This window comes from Anopheles nili, chromosome 3 (genome assembly GCF_943737925.1).
Source record: "Anopheles nili chromosome 3, idAnoNiliSN_F5_01, whole genome shotgun sequence".
NCBI lineage: Eukaryota > Metazoa > Arthropoda > Insecta > Diptera > Culicidae > Anopheles > Anopheles nili.
In genome coordinates, this window is record NC_071292.1 from 11,147,501 (window position 1) to 11,170,828 (window position 23,328).

Genomic DNA, 23,328 nt, shown 5'->3' on the forward strand with positions numbered 1-23,328 from the left:
ACATGTGCTTGGAGGAGCGCGAACTCAGCCCCATCTGCAGCAACGACATTACGAACCACAACCACACTACGGCTTCGAACGACCTGTCGAACCATCGCAGCTATAACAAAATCGAAACGGGTGATAGCATTACTCCAACGTGTAACCAGAAACCTTATATACCAGGTAAGGACCGGCGCGAGGGTGGACTTTGCACGCACGTTTGCTCACACAAGCTTTCACGCCTGAATTGCAGTAAAACGTCCCGACCAATCGTATAACCAGCGACCTACCCTAGGCAATATGCAGAAATCTAATCACCGCAACCGTCAGGGTTACCACTATCAACCAATAGCCTCAACCTCCCGGCAAAGTCCGACGTTCGTGCTGGACGAGGATGCGCTGCCCGGTCCGTCGTCCCGATCGCTCGATTATTCCAGCGCGTGATGCTTCCGGTTCCGTCCTGTGCTGGCATTGAAGTCGTTCGTTTTGGGGCTCCGATCGTTCGCTGGCGTGCATCGATCGGCGATCGGCGTACGGTGGGCTTGTTGGTTTTTATCACAATATCGCGAGCGTCGGTTTCCGTTTCTAGTGACGTTTGTCTGTTAAGTATTTCCTACACAAGTATTAAGTACACAAGCCCCCCGTTTTCCCCGGGTAACCATTGGATTGTACAGTTGATCTGAATCGCGGCCAGGGGAACGCACCGACGATGGTGTGCGGATTGAGTTTGCATGATGGCGATATCTCCACAAGAACGAAGCACGACGGCAACAACTTGGTATAGCAGACATGGCCGAGACAGCGATTTGAATGCGAGAGAGTAAATTACATTAATTATCAAAAGCGAACAATCCGGCGAATCCAGTAGCAGCGTCATCGAAAGGATACCTGACGAATGAAAGCGAGAGCACTGGAGTGGAGCATTTGTCCGACATACTGACCGAACATCGTTTGAGTGATCGCGAGTGATCGTTTGATCTGATGCGCACCGGATGAAAAAGCATGTTAAATTTGAATCCCGCTGTCTGTCCGGCACCTGTTAACGTGAGTAGGCAAAACGACATCAAATAGTAGCTTTCCGATGGAGGAGAATTTATTCCCGATTCGCCATGGGGTATGAGTAGGCCTAGCGAGTCTGGACACCTTCTACGATGGATCGATTTGTGCGTTTAACAAGCTTTGTCCAAAAATGAAGCCAATCATCGACGCAAGACGCATCAACTGTTTGTGTTTTGGAATCGCTCACATCAGAGCCATTTGGTTCAGAGAGTTCAGGCTTATGGGCGACGAGACAAACGCGGTTAGATCCTTTTTTAAAACCTTTCGCTCCATCCCTTTCCTGGTGAAATGTTGCTCACACTTGCTACAATTAGTAGCTGCTGCTACTGCTGCAGAAAGAGTTCGTCGAACGGTATTCCTAAAACTACCACACACACACACACACACTCTAGCGTCCGTCCTTTTTTCTCAAACAAACAAAAAATCGTAGTGGCCACGTGGTTAATGAAGAACAATATATTTTTGTACCGACATCTTTTCTGCAAATCCGTTTCATTTCCCTGCCCTCTAGTGGAGCCCTTAGCGCCAAAAACAGACTAACTAGCCTACCGCACACGATGAAAAACAAAACAAAAAAACGGACGAAACTCTGCGGTGAAGTTCGTAGCATCCGAGAAGCTTTCTTTTCGACTCATCTATACCGTTGTACTCTTAACAGTAGGGTTTTTTGCTTATAGGAGAATCTGCGCGGGAGTGACACACCATGTACGACTTGTGCGCGTTTGTTTCCCTCCTCAAACTTTCTCTTTGGTTTAGAAATTTCTCCATAATCTGCCGTCCAAATCAAATAACAGATGTTGTAGAAACCGTGGAAAACTGAGCGAATGGGTAATAAGGAGCATGTAGGAAAACGTAGGGAGCTCGCGTAGGGAGCACCATACGATATTAGAAAGCTCGATTTGATAAAGCATACTGGTTAGCTGGTTTTCATTTAGTCATTTAGTCGTCCGTATACGTTATGCCATCGCGATTCTTTGCTCCCTTGGACAATAATCGAAAAGGAAGCTCTCGGGTTTTTGTAATAGCAAAACTCATCAACTCGTCGTCATAACCTCCGGCTCCGGTGCTCCCAAACATTGGTGAACTTAGCGGCATTAGTGAAACGAAACAGCATTTAAAAAAGCAATAGCCCTATATCCTCGCTGTTCACGGGCCTTAGTGCACGTGGTTTGGTTTACGTGTGCCGTTTTTTCGTTGATGTATCGCAAGCTAGAGAGCCACTTGTAATCGACAATAATCCACACGAACAGAAGCAAACCGCTACGTCCTTGCCGCATCGCACATGTAAATCAGGATGCTTTCGGACGGCGCTCAGATTTTCGTTTCGTCTGTGCACACTGTATAACGGACAGCGCACTGTTATAGGTAGCACTGTTATAGCACTGGCAAGCACTTAAGCGAAATGTAATAACGTGTAAAAATAAAACAAACAAAAAAATACGCGAAATAAAACAACACAATCATCACATATATAGCAACGTACTGTAGCGCAGATATAGCTGAGTTTTGGTCCCGATTTTCGAGATCTTCAAGCCACCTAGCCTCGGTATGCGGCTGCGTAGTTCCGTTCAGTTGCCAGCCCCCTTTTTAATGTGGATCAGTTTTGAATTCGTTACAAATTCTCAGGTAATCAGGGCGTTTTAGGTGTCAACAGGCGGTGTTAAAAATGCAATATAACCACACACCGGCAGTCCCGGAGCTCCGCTTCAACTGGCAGATGCTAGATGATGGTGGAATTTTGATTTAACATTCACACTCAATCGTACATCGCTTTACTGGTATTCAGAGCACGTCTGAAGAATATCTCACAAGAGCTCCATTACACTATTTCACATCACACATCTCGAGAAATGGATTTAATTCTTGGCGCTAGGACGAGAATGATCATGGATCTGAGTTTAATGTTAAAAAAGAACACATACCCACACATGTACACTTTATTAAAACGAGTCACTTGCCCTGACTAGCAGCACAAGGACACCCTTTCGGAGCAGAACATTCGCGAGCAGATATGACCACTAGAAAGCAATCGTTTGCGTAGCAGATGTTAATTTGTAGCACGCAGTAAAGCACCAAAAGAACGTTTCGGATGTTGGATAGTTGAGAAACCAGGACCTGAATGCGTCCAACACGATGGTGGTGGAGGGGCTCATAGGAACGTTAGATTAGTTGATACATAATCATTTCTCGTTCACCCGTTGAATGGCTCGAGTGGCCTGTACATAGTTTAGTTTCTTAGATAGTTTTGTGACAACCATACGAAAACGACGAATGCACTTACAGCAGGACTTTGGGGACATTCGGGAACGCCGCGTTTGAAAGCCGGAGAGGATCAAACGCGGTATGCAAAAGAATTAAAGGTTCGCACAGGACACGCACCGTGGCGGATAAATTGTTTGTGCGAGGCGTTTGTGAATGAAGAAATAAAGAAGAAAACTAATGAAATACTGCCAAAGAATTTTGCTAACGAAGCGAACTGTTGTCGTCGGCGTTTAGTAAACTAATGATAAACACGTAGCTCACCAAAGCCGCTGATAAGGCGCCCGAATTTTCGATGTAGAAACGAGCAACATTAGAAAGAGTGCAAAAAAAGGGACGAGCAAATGAATAGAAACTTTGGAATGAATCGAGTGGACAATGGAGATTGAAGAAGCAGCAGAAAAAAGCAACAACAGAATCGCTACAAGCAAAAAGTTAGCAACTGAAAATTAAGTAAACTAGTGCATATTATAGTAGACTTTTTTAGTCACAGTACAGATAGAGCATTTTTTAAGAGGTAGGTTGGACAAGAGAAAAAAAATAAGCTGGAAAACCAAGGAAATCCAAGGTGAAAAAGGATTGGGAACCAAGTGCAACACACCTTCAGGCGGTAGCTCACCATTTGCAGGGCGTTAGCTCGGTCGCAAGGAGGGTAAGACGTTCCGGTAGTCGTTTTTACCTTCTAAACCCATCGCGCAAATCCTGCTAGTAGGCGTTGGAAATTCGAGCGATCGGGCAATTTGGTTCGTTTCGGAGCGGAGTGGATGGAACTGAACGAAAAGGAACGAAGGTGTGATAACCGAACCGTGAAACCACTAAAAACCCCATTGATATCAGTACGATAGCAGCGTAACGCTAGGTTGTTCATAGATGAGTTCGACGTTTCCGTTTACATGCCATACAATCCGACAACCCCATTCGGTCATAGGACGTATTTTTACAGGGTAACGGAAAACGTTTCGTTTCATAATGTGATTGAAAGTATTACCGAAAACTTTACATTAACCAAAACCAGAAAGTAATAAAGGATAACAACAAAACAAAAACTTACAAAACTTGCGCCGTACATGCATGCACGACATGTTGGAATAGAAACTATATTTGACACGTACACAACACACACACAGCAAAATAAAATAGCTAAAGAAGTAGATAACAGGCAATTACAAATAAGTACGAAGCGCAGCCTGAATCGAGAAGGCTCGAAGGATATTCTAGCCAAACGAGAGAGCGAAAAAAACCCAATGAATATAACTCAAACACACATTTGCCGATGAACGAATCATTCTTTGCTGGGTGAGCCGAAGAAAAGGACATCAGTTTCAGTTATGAATGAGGTAAGGAATATAGAAGTGGAAACCACGCGCCGGACAGACGTTACTGTAGATAGATTTGTTAAACGACCGAGCGGGGAGACCGATGGGGATGGTATATACACAACTAACGGCATAATAGCAGCAGTAAATCATCTACAACATTGGTGTTGTATATATACATAAATATATATACATATATATATATATATATAGACGCAAGCAGAAATAATACAGATGTTGGTTAAACAGAACGAAATAATTATTTAAATGCAGACAAACATGCAAAACAGTGTACTGGAAAGACAAACAGGCTTGTTGTATAAAAAGTTGTCTTGATAAAAAAGGAAGATGAAAAGAAACACAACCAATTGAACATTCCTTCAAAGAGGCGAACCTTAACGAGTAATTCCATTTCGTTTCTCACGCTTGTAATCGGTGGTGATTGTAATGTTATCTTCCGTTAGATATTTCACCATAAAATCAGCTTGCGTAAGTGGCAACACAGTGCAACCGAATGGGTCATAAAGCCATCGGCACTATCGGTACCACAAACATGAGCAGGAAGCTGGATCGATTCGATGGAGATCTTTCGTACAAACCCGCTGCAAGCAATTTGTAAAATGGCGTCGGAGTGTGAAGGGTGAAATAAAATCAAAAGCTCGCGTGGTGCAAACGTAACGTATTCTCGCATTGCGCACGTGGCTCGTACAGAGTCAACAGAAAGACACTAGTCAGTCGAGAGGGCACGTGGTGGAGGAAATTTTTGTCACCATTTGGCATAAAAAAAGCGAACGAAACACGCTAGACATCGGTGGGAAAACGCAACCGTGATAATATCGCTCCAGCAGTGGAATCGGACACATTAGCGAACCGATACAGGACATAAGATTGGCACCAAACACAAAGCAAACGTAACACAACGCAGGTAGCATGGTTCCGTCGGTAGCGATGGAGAGTAAAACATAAAGAAAAATGGTTTTTCAATCAAATTTATATAGGGTGAAGTGCCTAATGTATAGACAATATAGTTCCCTATAAACTCTAGCACCGAGAAACGCAATCTAGCGGCGGAGTGTCCGGATGATTCTGATCCATCGGTGAGCGGCAAATGGATGAATTTGAACAAACGGAAGGAAACAAACGAATGCAAACAGTTTCACGAACCGAAATTAGCTTCACACAGCCAAATGCACTCCTAACGGAACGTTTGATGTAGCGCAACCGAGCGGTCGGGGTATCATGTTAGAGGGAAAACGGAGGTTCTCTTTTGCGATGAGTTGTTATCAGCGTGTGAACAGCATCCATTATGATGTGAGGATGATTGTTTTCGAGAAACAATTTTTATTTCCATTCTAACTAGTATGTGCGGGGTGGAGGGACACAAAAACAAGCAAACGCACTACTTGCTCTAAGTTGCACTCTCTTTCTACTTACGTCTTGCAAAATTTTCATACTAGCGTCGATAGTATCATTCACACATTAAAAGAAACAAAAAATACGGCGATTTAAATTTTCTGTCTTCACGTTTTAAAAAATTTACCTTGAAAACAAACCGGACAATTGTTTATCAAGGTTGGTTTCTCTAGTCTCTACTAACGCGTGTCCAGCGAAATGTACCACTTGGTTTGGAATGCTCGTGAAGATGGGTGAAAGAAATAAAAACGAACGATACTGACCGACCGGTTGTTGGATTTCAAATTCCAACTCATTCCAAGCAGGACGGCAACTTTTGCGAACACATGAACTACGGCCACGTGGGTGCGGCACCGTAAAAAAATGTTATTTTAATTGTACTCGTCTGTTTGAATGCGTAACGGATTCAATCAAAGATAGAAACGGGAGGCATAGGAAACCGAACGAGAGAAAAACATGTAACGTCAAAATTAAGATTCATTTTTTAATCTAAAGAAGAACAAAAATCCCGAAATCATTGTATAAATGAGAAAAATAGACAATTCATCATTCCCAAAATAAAAAACGTGTTCTTTTCTTTGATTGAATGAAATGAGTTCAAATCATGTTTGGATTCATCACAACAACGATTAATTTCCGTCTCTAAATAATGACTTATGTTACAGTTATTCGCATGATTACAACGTAGCGTTTTAGCATAGCTTTTCCTTTGCCTCAATGTATGCAATGTTATGTTGAACGCCACAAATGGAATGCATTGGATGCAAAGCTATGTTGAAAGCTGGAACTATGGTCATGCATGAGAACAAAAAATGTTGATGGATTAGAATTAAAAATCGCTCGTGTAGTATGCAAGGTAATATTTATCTTTCTTACATAATGTATCTATTAAATGGTTTGAATTGTTTAACAAAAACAAACCCGTGTTTTAATAAATTCACATCGCTCTATGCATCGCATCTAGCAGAACAGTGTTTTCTCAGGACGTGTATTTAAATTGCCACAACAAATATTTTAATAATGCCAATCAGTCACCAACAAATTTTAGTGATAAATTAAATATGAAATGTTTAACTTATATTGTGAAGCTATATGTTTTATATAATAAATATTCAAAATCATGTTGTTCTATGTTTAGAGCATTGCCTTCGTATCATGTTTTGAGTGTAATACATCAAACTAGATATCCCAGAGATGTGATTGTTAGAAACGATTGAGTTTGATGTTTGTTTGTACATAAAGGCAGCCTTTTAATGATTTAAGACTGAGAAAATATTTAAAAATATTTTTATAAAGATAAAGACTTCAATTTAAATTCAGTCTAGTCTGTAAACCGTCTCGAGTGGCCATTTGACGTTAGTGCTGTCAACAATTGTGTGTACGTGAGAATGTTTTGGGAGGTAATGCAATCGAAAAGCTACTATTTTATTTGTTTCACTACGAAAAGAGAAATGTAGGCCTTAGTTTTGTTGTGCATTCTAATCACACGTGTACGGATATTCGAGAAGAACACGCGCATGCGACATTGAAGTGCATTTTGTGGTCGATGGCAGTGGTATGCGGTCATAAATTGTGATTGTTTCGGAGCAGTCTTTCGTGGTTCGTTGTGGCAGACACAGTAGTGGCACCATCAGTGCCAGAAACGTACACGAACCTGGTCGGTTCCGTCGGTAAGGCTCCGTTTAATCGTTGTTGAACCGCGCACGGGTAAACCTGCTGCAATACGGTCGACCGGGAAGCAGCCACCCTAGTGAAATTGTGCGTGCTAGTTCCTTCGATTCGATCCCGAATCAGGAAGTACTGCATCGTTTAAGAACTTTGAGGCACCTGGCGCAAAGTGTTCATTTCTCGTGATCTCCGTGCATCCGGAACGGGGTGTGCTGCTAATCGGTTTCGTTTGCCCATCCGTTCGAAAGGGGCTTATGTTAAAGAGTTATTACAGTTTATAAGTGTACCGTGTGTGTTATTGTGCAAAGATCCCCTTCCAGTAGATACCGAACGGGCGGGATTTGTGAATTCGTTGCTTTGTGAATAGCGCAGGTTTTATAGTGCATAATCACGAGCGCCAGTGGCAGTCATCTCTGTGTCCCTGTGGAGCATCGAACATGTTGTTCTGAACCCGAATGCTCACTTTATCAAAACCCTAACGCAGTGGTGCAGTTATGTTGCGCTCGTAGGGCTTGTATTTCGTGCTGCCGTGTGCCAGAAGGGTGTTTCCTTTTCTATCCGCATCGCAACCTGCGCCTGCAGTGAGCTGCTCTCTGTAGGGAGGAAAACCCGGGTGGAAAGAGATCGAAAAACGAGGTCACACGCTACACCAACCACCCCACGGTGGGTGGTGCCCGGCTCTCGCTCGAGAAGCTGTGGAAAGTGTACCTTCCCACCTGCCCAGGTGTGTATGCGGGGTGGCTAGAAAATAGAACACCCCCGAAAAAGTGTTCGCTGGCCAGTGGGTGCAAGAAAAGGGCCACCCCACCGGGGGGCGATCGAAGGTAAACAAGTGAAAAACATCCCATCCGAAGCAGGCTGTGAAAACGGCAACTAGAGCACTGTCGGAAAGGGCGTATATGAACGTCGCGAAAGGATTCGTTTCGGTGGGGCACACACCAACGTCACTGCCGCCATCGTCGTCAGCATCGTCGTAGGGAGCCGCGGATGGAGAAAGTCGTAACCCCGGCAGGTATCGCAAGAAGCAGCAGCAACCGAGCTATGCGGGACCGGATGTCACGGCGCAAAAATCTAGCCGGCCTGTTCGCGGCCACCGTCGTCTGCATTCTGTTGCTGTACGCGAGCAAACGCTACACCTCGCCCAGCTATGGCACGGAGTACTTCAGGCCACGGGAGCGTTCGGCCAATCTGCGGATGCTCAACTCGCACAGGTACCAAGGGTAATCATCGCCTCAGGGGACCACTTGGAAAGGGGGCAGCGTGAAGAAGACGAGAAGCGAGCAACGTAAATGCGAAATTCCTTGGCGCGAGGCGTTCACGTTTCGAGGGTCAGGTCACTGGATGGATGAAAAATGCAGCAAAAACAAAAAGGAAAGCGAACAGATACCGTTGCGTTGGCGAATTTGTGCTCCAGGAGAATTTCACTCCCATAGCACGGGCTGGCTGCGATGATTGAGCTCGGGATTGAACGGGGGAACAAAAATACACAAGCAACGTTTCGAGAGGTGTTTCGGTTTTCAGGCGAAAAACCCTACAATTAAGGAAATAAGAGAATGTGTACTCAAGGCCAGATCCTTTCTAGGAAAGTACGCTCCGCAACAGAACCGAACGCAAAAGTGAAAGCAGATTACATTTCCAAACTACATTTTCAACCTGGATTACGGTTGTCGGTTGTTTTTCGGAAAGCCCTTCGAAGCCTACATTGGTAGGCTTTTTTTGGAGCTTATGTACCTTTTTTCTTGTTGTTGCTGCTCCATCCCCAAACCGGTTCTGGTTTGAAGGGCTTTTGGTCCTTTTTTGCACACCTTTCTCTCTTTGTAGCACATGGAGCAAACAGTTCTTTCGATGGCAAACAACGAAATGATGTCCGCTCTTCCCGCAGGACATGAAGTAAACCAACACCCGTGCCCGAGAATGACACCAGCATTATTTGTCAAACCTGGCTGGTTGGCGCGTTGTGGCGTAAGAGTTCGTTGACAAAATATCACTTCCCACCCACTTGGGCCAGTTGAGGTGCACCGACTCCAACAACTGCATTGTTTGGTGCATGTAAACATTTGCGTTATTAACGAACGGGGGTTCGCTACGCGTTAATGCCATTGTCGAGAAACAATGGCGAAAATTATTCCACCCACTGCCGGCCTCAGCCACCCAATTCATACGTTGAAGCAAAACGAGGGGAAAAACAGAGCAAAAACACGAGTCAATTGGACTCACTAGAGTTGATTTGGTTTTTTTGCGAGCAGACCCACCTAGAAATTGGCGCATGTAGTGCGTGGGATTCATCCGCACGCTTTCTCAGCCTGGTTGAGCTCTCTCAAGTTGGTTTTGTGCTAAATTTGCACGTAGAGAGATGATTTTTCAACACCGCCCTGTCTCGCAAGAAATTGCAACGTTCTTGATTGTGAGTATTTGATGCGGATCCATTGCCAGATCGTCTGCCAAAAAAGTTCAGAAACTTTGTGGCCATTATTCATTCGAATTTTCGTCGTGCCTTTTTGCGTGTCTAACGCATAAATAGCGATTGAGAATGGATAGAGACTAGTCACCGGAAAAATGGAAATATGGTGATCGTTTCTGGAAGCAAAGCTTCTTTCAAGCTGCACCACATAACTAATTGCATTCTCTCTTTGGTTCTCTCTCCCTCCTCGCTATAGGTACTTCGGCCGATCGAACGTTATCCTGGCAGGATCGCTTTCCTACGACACATACCCGCCAATGCCAACAGACCACAACGCCACCGTCATCATCGAGGATGTTCTAAGCTACCAGCGAGGATTGGTCGCAGCCGAATGCACCGACACTGCGTACGGTGAGCGAAAGCTTCCCGATGGGTGGACTCCCGAAACCGGTGGCACGCCATCCCGGAGCATCATCATCACAACCTGGCGCTCCGGATCCACCTTCCTCGGGGACATTCTGAACGCACTGCCCGGCAACTATTACCACTACGAGCCGTTGCTTGATTTCGACATCGTACAAATCCGCGGACCGCCCAACGATACCGTCGCGTTGCACAACCTGCGCCAGTTGCTGCGGTGCGATTATCGCGAGCTGGACAACTACCTCGAGTTTGGCCGGACGCACAACTATCTGTTCAGCCACAACACGCGCCTGTGGCAGCAGTGCATCCGGTTCCCGCAGTTCTGCTACGAGCCGCGCTTTCTCGGACCATTCTGTCGGTTGTTCCCGCGCCAAAGCATGAAAGTGGTGCGGTTGCGGGCTTCCCTCGTTACGCCACTCCTCGAGGACGACAGGTGAGAGATAGCAACATAGAGAGCAAGAGAGAAAGATGATGATGCGGTTGCATGAATGCCAGACTGATGATTTTCGGGGGATCGATATTTTTCTTGACGCGGGTCAGTTTCCTGCTCCGGCGCGAGTTGCTCTCTTCAATCGGTTTCGGGGTCGATATCTTCTTTTTTTGCTTCGTTTTAATTGCCATCTCCAGACACACACACATACACACATCCCGATAAAAGCGAATTCTCGTCGGCATAGTTGCAATTTTGGCCATCGAACGGAACATCCGTTTCTCGTTAGCAAAACAGCGCCGCAGAGAGTGCAGAGACCTTTTTTTGTGTGTTTTTGGCTGGCGTTTTATATTGCTAAAATATTCAAATCACGCCTTTACCGACCAACATAACGATGGGTCTGTGGGAAGGTGTTTTTTTTCTCTCTCCCTTTCTCTCGTGGGTCGTTGGAAAAAGGGGCAACGTTTCAGGGCGAAAGTTTTGCACCATCCTGCCAGGGTGCCTCTTATGCGTGGTGCTATACAAAGCCCGCTAGCTTGTGCTTCCTGCTACGTGCACAAAAATTGAATTAGAAAAGTTTTGTTCCCCTCGGATGAAGGATGCCACCCGTCGTCCTGCCAGGAGGGTCTCACCAGCATGGTCCATAATGATGGCGTGCTTTGAAAGGAATTTTAAAACGAATGCGCTGCTCAATCAGAAAGCGACTAGTTTCTCGAAACTACGCTACAAAAGCCCGGAAACCCCCGTAAATGGCCAAGAATTGGGCCGGAAAAGTTTGAAACCCTCTCTCGCTGTGGGCCTCCTTAACGAGGAAGGGGTTGGGGGGTTGGGGGGAGGGGGGTAGAGAAAAGTTTAACAATTAAGAAAGTGACACAAACATTAGTTCTCCGTCGCAAGACCAACCAAGGCGGGTTTTTCCCTGGGTAGCCCTTTCGCTCCGAATGCGAACGGGTGGCGTTTTAAATGCGGTGAGTTTTTATCTTTTATCGGAACCCCACATTCGCCAAAATCACGCTCAACGCGGCACCGATGAAGTGAAAGGAAAACCGTTTATGATTATGCCCTGTTTGAGTGAATTTCGGTTTCTCACGACCGTTTTGGTGATGCTGGGACGCCTTTGCCCATTGTTATTCGGAGTGGAGGGAACTTTCTTTGCTCTTTTTGCTCGTGTCTCGTTAAAAGCCCTCCTTCGCAGATGAAGGTTATTTTCAATTTCTCAGTTGTAAACCGCGAAAATGAATACACCCGAGCGACGAACTCTCCGCGCGCGCTCGATATTGCGTCTAATTCCGCAATACCGTTTGAATGGGAAACCTGATCGGGTGGGGGGGCGTTTGGAAAATTTGTCTCATTATTTTTGCGTTCCGTGCTAAGTGGACACTGGTTTCTATCCCCGACCGGTCGGTTGTATGACCGCGCACCAAAGAGGCACTGTTCCGAAGCCAACATCCAACCGTACAATGCCATGGGAATGCTGGCGTGTATCGTCCCCAGCAACGATCACCCCGTGTGCCGGTGCCGTCTGTCTGGCCAGTTATAAATGATTTCTTTTTATTACCTAGACCTACTTTTGCGGGTGCGGAGAGGTGGTTCGGCTTGAGCGATTGGTATGGCCAAACAACCGGTAACGGTTCTGGATGCCCGGCGTGTAATCTGACCTCAAAGCTAACTGTCATTTCCGCAGGCTTTCGGACGGTTTCTCGTTACTTTTGCGCTTCTCAGAGGAAAACCGTCTTGGTTTTCCATGGTTCGTGCTTACGGAGCTGTGGGTTGTTTGAACGAGTCGATGGCCATGCATCGCAATCCGCTAAGAGCTGTTAGAATGGGTTGTAATTTATTTTAAGGAGCTGCTAACGGGAAGGCAATGTGTGAAGTATATACCTTTATTTCGCAAATAAATACTGCTCGCGAGAGTGAAGAGAGGCTCTTCTTTTTTTTCGTGCGAACATCTTTGAAGAGCATAGGCGATGATTCATGGTTGAAAAATTCACCAAAACCATAAAGCACTTGTTACAACCATCTGCCATCGACTATGGAAACGATGCAAAATGCCAGCCACAATGGCTAGATTGTTCGTTCGCAACCAAACACGCGCAATATCCCGACGGAGGGAAAGTATCGCGCTACGAAGGTCCGATGGGCTTGAAAAGTCGATAAGCCACTGCAACCCTGACTCGTAGGCTTCACCCAGACGTTCACCTCAACCCTATTTGCATTAGCAAACGTTTCGACATGCGTTTCATGATTTTCCGCAGCCATTTAGCTAGCCATCCCCGTGCGTGCGTGAAGGTAGCTATCGTCTCGAAGAACCGGTTCAACTGTTGCTACCAACGTTGTTGTCCAATCCGGGACAGGAACCGGTGACCGAAAGCAAGGCCCCTTTGCCGGGTTTTCGAGTCTGTTGGAACGGTGACGACATTACTCGCAAGCTCATCACTCATCTACCCTTAAACGGTGATAATGCTGACGTAGGCAAACACCGTCGTCCTGCGTCTGATCGGGGGGAATAGATGAAGAAACGAAAGGAAACGTTGTCGCGGCGTACTTTTGGTCGATCGTCGCCACGTTCCTTCGTACGAGAGACGGCACATTAATTGCGTTTGTGCGATCTTTGCACCGTTGTACGATCGACGTCGCTTGCCCTACTTGCGAATGAGATCATCCTAGGGCCGGTGGGTTGACGACTAGAGACAGGACGTTGGGAGTTTTGATGGCGCGCCCACAGGAATCTTCATCGCGATCGTATGCCGCCGTTTTTGCACGATCCGCTGAGGTTGATGAAGCTGACGATCACATTCTTAACGGCTCGTGTGCTGACGTACGCAGGAATGCTTCTGAGATATCTCGCACGTTGCTGTTGCTGATCTTACCGTCGGTTTGCTGGTAATTAAGGAAACAAGGGAATACCGCTGGCTAACCGGTACGAGATGCGTTTAGATCATGTGCGCGGATCCCTGCCGATGTATCATTCCCGGTTCGAAACGCGCACACCGAATCGACCTAACGGTTGAGACCATTTTTTGCTGACCACAAACTCCGCTCCGACTCCGTTAACTCGCGACTCCGAGAGGCAATAACTGTGCCCCCCGGAAAATGGGAGGCGGATGGAATCAGCTTCGCCTCGGCGGCTAATGAATTTAAAGCATTCCACGCTGCGTATCCGGTCGCCGGAGGGCTCAGATCAAGTGCTTTATGCCCGAGTAACATTGATTTATTTCATTAAAAGTAGGACCCCAATCTCGGTGTTTTCGGCGTTGGTGGTGCGATCGATTGTGGTGCGACTTTCTCCACTTTATGAGGCGGAAAATTTTTGGCAACGGGTCGTGCAATTGGTTGGGCTAGAAAGCAGTGCGTATCGGAAGAGAAACGGAACGAGTGGGTGGCCTCGATTGAGCCTCAATGAGTGAGTATTGTTCTTCGCTCGAGAGCTGAAAATAAAACGGTGCAATGTGCGAAGTGCACAAAAATGCGAAGGAAGTAACTGCCAACTGCCACCACTTTGCCACAAAAAGGAATCACGGAAGCAATTTAATGATAAGAAAATCCCAGCTCGTTTTCCGAGACGAAACTGTTTGCTTGGCCGATTGATAAGACGTATCAGTGAACTGGCACAAACGCGTGCACTGGGTGAAGTTTTGCTAGCTTCCTGTAACGGACGTAAGATGGCAAAGGCAATTAGGTTCGAAAATCTGCTTAAGCGGCGTACGATAAAGTTATAAAAAGGGATTATCAAAAGCCATAAGGGAGCTCCACCTGCATTGCTGATAATGCGAGGAAAGTGAAATCAACCGCTGTTTGCTTGAAATGTGTGCATAAACCCGCCAATAAATCGATACTCGATATCGCCATGGGTAGGGCACGATTAGCGAAAAGTGGACCGTCATTGAACCTCTTGAAAGAAGCGGGCGGTTATGTTTCGCGAGCAGAAGGTTATCGATTTAACATGCCTTGACCTTGCAGCAGCTGGAGAGGGTTTTTCGCAAGCAAACGAAGGTGGTTTAGTGTAGTGTTTTCTTGCTCTTCTGGTGGGCTTTAATGGACATCCCCCAACCAGGCAGTAATGGTATGGTAGATGAAATTATGCGCCTCGGAATTGCCGAACACCCGATTTGACCCCAAAATTAGTCCCAACTCCCAGTGACAATGGTGAATGGTTTGCTTGGAAGGCTCGTAATTGCAGCTTCCGTACGCAAAAACGCTTCATCCTGGGGGTGTTCTAAGGCTCGACAAAAGCACACTCAAACCCTAAAATTAGGCAACCACCGGAACGGGCTTCCAAAATCGATACCGATCGAAGAGGCGAGCACCAGGAGGCGGCCACCACAACAAGGGGTGCATTGATTCGTTCGGAAGGAACCCGTGGCGGTGTTGTGCGCTTGTCCTTTGGCCACAATTCTAACGACTGTCCATTAGCCTTCCGAAAGAAGAGAGCCTGTGCTAAGCTTTGGATTATTGATCGTGGTTCGGGTGGAGGCGCACTCGAATGGATGGAAGCACTCCAATATTGGAAGTGGGGTCACCATTTAGGGTGGACTCCCTTTGGTCATATGATTCAGGGCAGGGATGGCTTCCCCTTTTTCCTTTTTCGGGGAAGGTTCGCTTTTTTCGCGGTTCGGGGATCTATAATTGAATTTCGAAGCATTAACACACACACACCGGACCTGTCAGATTATGGCGATTATCTTCAGTGCGGCGTCACTATCCGAGCAAAGTCGTGGCAGTGTAATGGATTTATGGTAGATTTCGCTTTTTCTTTTTTTGTGGTGAACATTCCGCGGCCCTGTTTTGCAACATTTCAATGCAATGATGGCACGTGGAGCTTGGACAAACGTTGCAGGCCAGTTGTGATGGCTTGTGGCGTTGTCCTTGACATTATTCCGAGACAACTACTTCGAAACGCGAAGCTCTCTAAGGCATCATTTAATCACGCTGCTGGTCGCATCACCCAACGGTGGAGCTTATCGCACGGTGGAGATGAGCCTAAAACCAACCGGTAGGGGAAATGACCCAGCTGGCATCAATTAATGTCAATCAGAACGGAACCGATCGATAGCGAATAAACCGCGCTGGACTTCTGGCAGTTATACAACTCGGTGATTGATGATTGGGAAAAAAAATGGCGTGAACCCCGAAATGTTGGGAAATCTTCTATCAGGAAATTAACGTGATATGGGAAAGTTAGCGGCTGTAGATAACGCTATCACGCAAAGCCGCCTAATAAATCGTACCCGACGATTTAATCCGCTCTAATGCCGTGCTCCAAACAAGCCACCCCCTGGGACCTGACATAAAGGCTTGTTTTTGTCTGAGTCACTCATTAAAATCATATCACGCACCGTGCGTTGGTTATTGTGTGACAAATCACACCCCGATGGGACCGGTTCCGGTAACAGCCAGGGTGAAGGGCTAGAAGGACACCCCCTCCAATAGATGGATCTCGCGGGGCGGCACAACAAAGGCGAATTAATGTACCATTATCGTTCTGCTCCCTACCTCGACAGCCGTGATGGCTTGTCAATGATGAGGTTTTTCTGTTCATATCTGCTGAGCAGATATTTCTCTCGTGTTGGGAGATTGATTGTGGCCGCTGGGGTGGGCGGGTATGTGTGGCCTCTCGATTCCACAGCACCCTCTTCCGGTTGTGCGTGTTCCGGTGGCATTATTATCATATCTGCCGCAATGATGGTGATGTCGGTGAGGTGACGAATTTATGACCTCCCCCAGGGCGGTGTTCGACGGATGATGCAAATCCGGATTTATGAAACATGCAACAACACCTGCGGCACAACGTCCGACGAGGGCTTAGATTTCCCAGCTGGAAGCGAATACCGCATGGCAATCTTAATGCTTTGTTTTCTCTCTCTATCTCTCTGTCGTTTCATTATAGCCTCAACGTACGCGTCGTCCTTCTGATCAGAGACCCACGTGGTTCGATGCAGTCACGGAAACATCGGGTGTGGTGTCCTGGCCGACCGGATTGTGACGATCCCAGCACCGTTTGTAGCGACATGCAGCTTGACTATGAGGCGGCGATCGAGCTAAGCAAGCGGTTCCCGAAACGGTTTCGGTACGTAGTCCTGCTGGAAAGTGGTACCGAGCACGTAATCCCTTGTTACAATAGAATTGGGTCACATTTAGTTGGAGATCAATTTAATTACAACATGTTAATTAGCATGAAAAGCACGCAGAATGATTATTGGCATGTTTCAAAACTGCTGTGCGTTGTTAATGGCCTCTCAGTATTTTCACATCAAAATCTCGGCATTATGAGACAAAATTGAAATGTAATATCTGACGCTGTATCGACAGCACGTTTTCTGATTTAACCATCGCTTATCTATGCAAGTACACGCGTTGTAATAATGGCATTCTGAAAATCTGTCGCTAAGCCGCTGGCGCTGAGATCAACCCACATTGTGTTGCGACAGTAGCTTGTGGCAAGGCTGCAGAAGTCTTCTTTAATTATGACCTTTTATTGTGTCGTTTGCCGGATGGTAACTGGAGATAAGAGGATGTGTTTGAGGATCACTAGATGCTGCATTTGCCGGTTGATGAACACAAAATAAATAATAGCTGATCCGGAGAAAAGCCGAAAGCACCTGTGGTTGTTGTTTGCCATCGTACTTTTGCCTCCACTCGGTAACAGTAGCGAAAGTGGGTCTTACTTTCTTTCCACCAAAGCCCGCTTGGTTTTGATACGCGATCGACAAAGTTGTGGCTTAGGATTAAGAAACACGGGTGTGCTCGTGCGCATAAGTAGTACGATTTGCGCTCGTTGGCAAATACCAAAAGGATAGAAAAACAAAAGCATCAGCACCGATCGATCGTGCGCCCTGATTTGCATGCGAATGTGGCTGACATTCGGGGGACATTCGTGTATCTAAAAGGTACGGGAAACGATCGATTGGGCCATTCGACGGTTTCAACTCCTCTGACGGATTCTGGCGGATTGATTATACGGTTGTTGCACGAGAGTGAAATAATAATGGCCCGTATACGGCCGCTGATGGTGGTGGAGTGTTTCCTCCCACCTGGCACCTTGTACGAGCTGTGGCCAACCCTTCCGATCGTCGTGGTGAGCCCCTTAGCGAGGAACCTTTCCAATTCCTTTGGTTTGATGACAGTAATCAAAGCTCACCGTCCCAGATGCGCGGACGCCGGGCTGCAGCTAATTTCGCGGGGTTTCGTGCCAGAAAAGTGAAAGGAAATGGGCAAGAGAAGGGAACCCGGAGATGGTGGGGGATGAAAAATGTGCGGTGGAATATTTCATCATAATGTTTTCTAATTATTTTGACTAATTCCTTGTTCCACCGACTGTTTGACTTGGAATTTCATTTCTCCGGACAACCGACTTGGTGGTAAAAACGGGTTGAACCATTTCCTACAACCATTGTGATTTACCCCGTGGTCTGTGAATTACGTGGGAACACGCTTGGGATGGTTCTGGATCTTTTCCGAAATTAATTACAAGCAATAAAATAATAGTGCTTCTCGCTCTCCTTCGCAGCGTGGTACGGTACGAGGATCTGTCGCTGAATCCCTACAAGATGACCAAAGAGATACTGCAGTTCTATGGGCTTCCATACCATCCGGAGGTGAAACTGTTCCTGGATACCCACACCAAGCAGGACGTCGGTGGTGTCAGCTCAACATATCGCGATTCCAAATCGGCCCCGTTCCACTGGACGAAGGATCTCACGTTCGACGAGGTAAGTCTTCCGAAAGGGTGCTGGACTTCCGGTTCGTCGGTCTAATCCGCTTCCCATTTTTCCGTGCCGTAGGTTCGTATCATTCAGGATAGCTGCGTGGCGGCGATGAAGAGCTGGGGCTACCGGAATGCCACCAGCGAGCGCGAACTGTACGACAATTTCAACCCGCTCCTGTCGTACAGCGTTTCGTGAGATCTTTTCGGCGCGTTTGCGGAGGCGCTTTTCTGCTCCGCACTGCTGGTGGCCTGGTGACCGTGGTGGCTGTGGCGTACCGTCACTTAGTGGCCACCAAAGACGGGATGGAGCAGCATTAATGCATTAATGCGAACAACATTCAAACATGTTGCATCTGTGATTTTTAACAAACGAACAAACAAAGCAGGAGAACAACCACCACTACCAGCTTGGGGAGCCAGTATCCCAGTACCCTAGCATTAGCGGACATTCCATGCTGAGGGAAAGAATAAGGAGAACGGCAACAATTGGACACGCATTGCCTCACCACGTGTGTCCCAGTGTGCGGTCAGGCTATTATGATTAGGATATCGTTCGTCTAAGATAGAACCATTAAGTTCGTTAGTTTCGTAAACGAGCCCTCAGATGCGTTGTATTGCCTCCCATCTTCTTGGGATTCTGCGTTCCATCTCCGTCGCTGGAGTAGGTGCGGTTGTTACTTTCGCCCGGAGCGGTATGTGGCATGTGACGCACCAGTTGTTTTGCGATGACTGCGATGGCTACTGTAGAGTAGGTTGCACATTTCTACTTTGCTAAAGCACAATTGCTCTCCTTTGGTCTCACAACCCGGCAAGGACAGATTCCTAGTAGTAACGGGTGCGCGTAGTTACAGCATCCCTGCTTTAGAAACCTAAACACGGCTCGTGACGGAAGAACGACTTGCGAGTTTAACCAACAACAACAAAAAAACGCGTAGTATTATAAGCAACTCAAAAGGAGATAACGTAAGACAAGGGTAGCGTGGTGGCGTATCAGAGGGTAGAAGTAGAACCGCCGGCTGATGGGTCAGATTCGTTCGGCTGGAGCCCGTTCACTTAGAGTGCCTTTTTTGCTGTTTCACTAGTGACGACTAAACGTAAGAGAGGACATTTCTAGACACACATGCGCACGTTCGCACGCCAAGCAGGTGGAAAAGGGAAGGAACCGAGGGCTCCGTTCGTATCAATCAATCAATCAATACGGCGTACAACGGGGAAAGGGCGCGTGAACATGCTGACGCACGTAGATATTTACTGAATCTTCTAACATTAGCTCGAGCGGTAGGTACAGTATTGTACACGGTGTTCGCAGATAGTTACTTAATGAATCGCTAGTGTACCGTAGCTATTAACCGAACGTAGTTTTGTTCCTTATGCATTCAATGCCGTACATCAAGCGGCTCGCAGGATACGATACAGAAGTTCGCGTTGTGATGCGATAACGCTGGCCAGAAAGGCTTTCAAAATTCCGATACATTGACAGGTACTTCTTTCGATTTGTCCCTCGTGAGTTAGTCGAAGAGATTTTACTTTAATTGACGATGAAACAGGCAAATTTCATCGTCGATTAAAGTAAAATCTCTTCGACTAACTCACGAGGGACAAATCGAAAGAAGTATCTGTAAATGTCTGTATCTCTTTTTCGGCACAGATACCGCGAGGCTGGTCGTTATTGCTTTTGGACCTCTGAATTTTAAATAAGGACGCCTCTCTAAGCAAGTTTAGTTCGTTAATGCCAATGGGTTTTATTTTTTGCGTTTCCAACGATGCAACAGCGGTGGCGTACAGTTGGTTCCATTGCGCGCAATTGAATACACGTGTTAATTAATTTATTAATGTATATTTTGTCGTATTGAGAAGAATAATGGTCACGGCTCGAGTCGCAATCAGCATAAAAGAATAATTCTTACATAATTTTTTTGCGAGAAACTGATAAAAACAGATATAAAATATGAATTTGAGGTTTTCGGAAACAAACGAGAGAAAAGCGATTCGTGTAAAACGCATAATATGGTACTACCGTACACGTGTGCGGTAGTGTGCAAGAGTTCCTTTTAGTTGCACACTTTGGAGAAAGACGACATTTTAAAGGAATTGATCAAAGAGAGACATGTTTAAAACGCCATTAGATGATGCGATTGGCAGGAATAAAATTGAATTAAAAATCTGTTTTCGTAACGCTTTTGTTTCTACAACTCCTCCTGTTGTCTTCTGCAGTTGAATATCACTTGAAGTAGAATACAAAGCCTTGTGTAAGGCTCTTGTGCTAAAGTAAGGAGTCTTTCGATAGATTCAGTTTGCAGGAACAATTAGCATTTATCCTTCCACAGACTATGCAGTCTTTTAACTAAATAAACATTCAGGAGTGTTATATTCCTTTTCGTTTTGTGTGCGTTTTTTGTAAGCTCACAGAACGATAGATTTATTGTAAAAGGATGCGTACTTAACAGGCACGAGAGTTCGAGCACACTTATCTTCTATTGGGCCTTTTGCCTCCTTTGCCACCTCTCTTGGGATTGCCCGGTTTCAGCCGCTTGCGTACACCGTTGAACTGCTCAGTGTCTTCCTCGTCTGAATCGTCGAGGCCCCGCTTGCCCTTGGACGATTTACTCGCCTTTCGCTCCTCGATGTTTTGTTGCTCCACGCGTGCAGTTCGATGCGCTTCAGCCACCCGTTCCTGTAGCGCCATAACCTCGTCCTGTTCGCATTTGTACTCGGGCAACTTCTTGCCGATCAGATGCTCAATCCGCTGGTACAGCTCTACGTCGTACTGCGTCACGAAGGTGATGGCTTGTCCGGCGCGGCCAGCACGGGCTGTTCGCCCGACCCGGTGAATGTAGTCCTTGCTGTGCATAGGAATGTCCAGGTTCAGCACGACGTCCACGTGCGGGATGTCGAGACCACGTGAGGCAACATCGGTCGAGATGAGGATCTGGCGAGCCTGCGACTTGAACTTGTTCAGCGCTGCCAACCGCTTGTTCTGGGACATCTGTCCGTGCAGGGGTACGGCGGCGAGTCCGAGGGCTCGCAGCATCAACGCCGTCCGGACGGTGTTGTTGCAGGTGCTGCAGAAGATCATGAAGCTGTTTCCGGCCAGCTCGTTCAGCACGTGTACGAGGTAGACGTTTTTGTACCGGGCCGGTATGAATAGGTAGTACTGCAGCAGTTTCTCCACGGTCTGGTACTTGCTCGATACCTCCACCTTCACCGGGTCACGCAGCGACGCTCGCTCGAGCTTCTTCACCTTCTTCGTCATGGTGGCACTGAAGAGGTAGGTACGCCGCTCACGTGGTAATACCTTAAGGATCTTGTTCACCTCCTCCTCGAAGTCCATGTTGAGGATACGATCGGCTTCGTCCATCACGAGGTACTTGATCGCCTTCAGACTGAAGCCCTTCGTGTTCTCGAGATGATCAACAAGTCGGCCAGGTGTGGCAATGATGATGTGTGGTTTGCGGGCGAGCTGGATTGCTTGCGTTACTAGATCCATGCCACCGACGATTACGCAGCATTTGACACCGATCGTGGCACCGAGCGCCTCGAACTGTTCCGATATTTGGTACGCGAGCTCGCGAGTCGGGGTCAACACAACGGCAAAGTAACGCTGCGGGTTGTCCAGCAGCGACTGTAGGATGGGTAACGCGAATGCGCCCGTTTTTCCCGAACCGGTCTCCGCCAGACCGATGATGTCCTTGCCCTGCAGGGCGAGAGGGATGGCCTCGCGCTGGATTTTAGAAGGTGCCTTCCACTTCAAACCTCGGCAGGCTTTACCGATTGTATCGATGAGCCCCTGGATCAGAAAATTACCATTAGCAAAAAGGCCAGTTGCCGATTGGATGTGACGTACTTACCAAATCTTCCCACGTTTTGTTGTCCTCAGTCTGGTTGTCTTCCTCGCTGTTTTCGCTCCCAGATGCATCCTCCTCGGAGGAACCGTCTCCATTAACAGCCGCTTGCGCCGTTTTCTCAACGTCGGACATGTCGTCCAGATCGCTTTCGGAGCTGGACATGCTGGATATTTAACTATACACGAGTTTAAATAAACTCTAGACGAGTAAACCACAACAAACAACACAACGTGCTTCGCTCGTTCCAATCGTGTTCAGTCGCGGCCGGTTGTCACAACCCTTTGACATCTCAACTGAGGACAAGGTGAGCCCATTGCCGAACGAATGTTATGCAGCCATAATTCAATTTTAAAGGTTTTTTTTCTGCACAACATACGAGCTCTGATACAAGATAAAATGCTCACATATTGAAGCTAAAATAAGAAAGCTTGATTTAATTGCCTTCTTTAAAATTATCTGTACGTATTTCGTAGTCTTTTTTTGACAAAGGCGATATCTTTTGACAACGTCAGTGAGAATCCTTCCGCGGTAGGGATGGCAAGCGATTTAAGTTGGGTTGTTTAGTAAAACATAAAGGTACATGCGCAGCGTTGAAAATAATAACATGACTTTAGGGAAATAGTAGCAGTGTTTTTAAATTACTGTGGGAAACATAAATTACCAATTTTCTAGTGAGAATCGTTGTTTTCTCCTAATTCCAAATCCACCAAAAACTGTTCGCGCCAGATGAATGTCATTCTATGCAAACGACATATCAACTCGGTGCTGGGTGTGTGTGCGCGCTTGGCGGAATTTTGATGGCGGGACAAAAACAGTGTGACAGGCAT

General features: G+C 46.7%; 3 protein-coding genes across 3 annotated transcripts in view; 2 read left to right on the top strand and 1 right to left on the bottom strand.

Moving 5' to 3' along the window:
* Positions 1–426, top strand: part of LOC128726430 (uncharacterized) — a 2,018-nt gene extending 1,592 nt beyond the window's left edge. The window contains exons 6-7 of the mRNA XM_053820238.1: positions 1–165; positions 236–426. The exon at positions 1–165 is cut by the window's left edge and continues 94 nt beyond it. Of these exons, the coding sequence (XP_053676213.1) occupies positions 1–165; positions 236–426 (356 nt within the window). The remainder of the gene's footprint in view (positions 166–235) is intronic.
* Positions 427–8,738: 8,312 nt separating this feature from the next.
* Positions 8,739–18,852, top strand: LOC128722717 (carbohydrate sulfotransferase 1). The gene is made up of 5 exons (XM_053816395.1): positions 8,739–8,908; positions 10,355–10,954; positions 16,839–17,018; positions 18,459–18,660; positions 18,733–18,852. The coding sequence occupies exons 1-5, from the start codon at positions 8,739–8,741 to the stop codon at positions 18,850–18,852; spliced, it is 1,272 nt and encodes a 423-aa protein (XP_053672370.1).
* Positions 18,853–21,068: 2,216 nt separating this feature from the next.
* On the bottom strand, positions 21,069–22,663 carry LOC128727083 (probable ATP-dependent RNA helicase DDX47). The gene is made up of 2 exons (XM_053820952.1): positions 22,505–22,663; positions 21,069–22,443 (listed from the first exon to the last, which is right to left on the bottom strand). The coding sequence occupies exons 1-2, from the start codon at positions 22,661–22,663 to the stop codon at positions 21,124–21,126; spliced, it is 1,479 nt and encodes a 492-aa protein (XP_053676927.1). The 3' UTR covers positions 21,069–21,123.
* Between the last annotated feature and the right edge of the window lie 665 nt (positions 22,664–23,328).

Excerpts from the sequence above, each read along its gene's own strand:
- LOC128722717 (XM_053816395.1), top strand. The coding sequence starts at position 8,739 with ATGCGGGACCGGATGTCACGGCGCAAAAATCTAGCCGGCCTGTTCGCG. Across the intron at positions 10,955-16,838 it reads CCACTCCTCGAGGACGACAG|CCTCAACGTACGCGTCGTCC; the intron begins GTGAGAGATAGC and ends GTTTCATTATAG. Across the intron at positions 17,019-18,458 it reads CGGTTCCCGAAACGGTTTCG|CGTGGTACGGTACGAGGATC; the intron begins GTACGTAGTCCT and ends TCTCCTTCGCAG.
- LOC128727083 (XM_053820952.1), bottom strand. The coding sequence starts at position 22,663 with ATGTCCAGCTCCGAAAGCGATCTGGACGACATGTCCGACGTTGAGAAA. Across the intron at positions 22,444-22,504 it reads ACAAAACGTGGGAAGATTTG|GGGCTCATCGATACAATCGG; the intron begins GTAAGTACGTCA and ends TTTCTGATCCAG.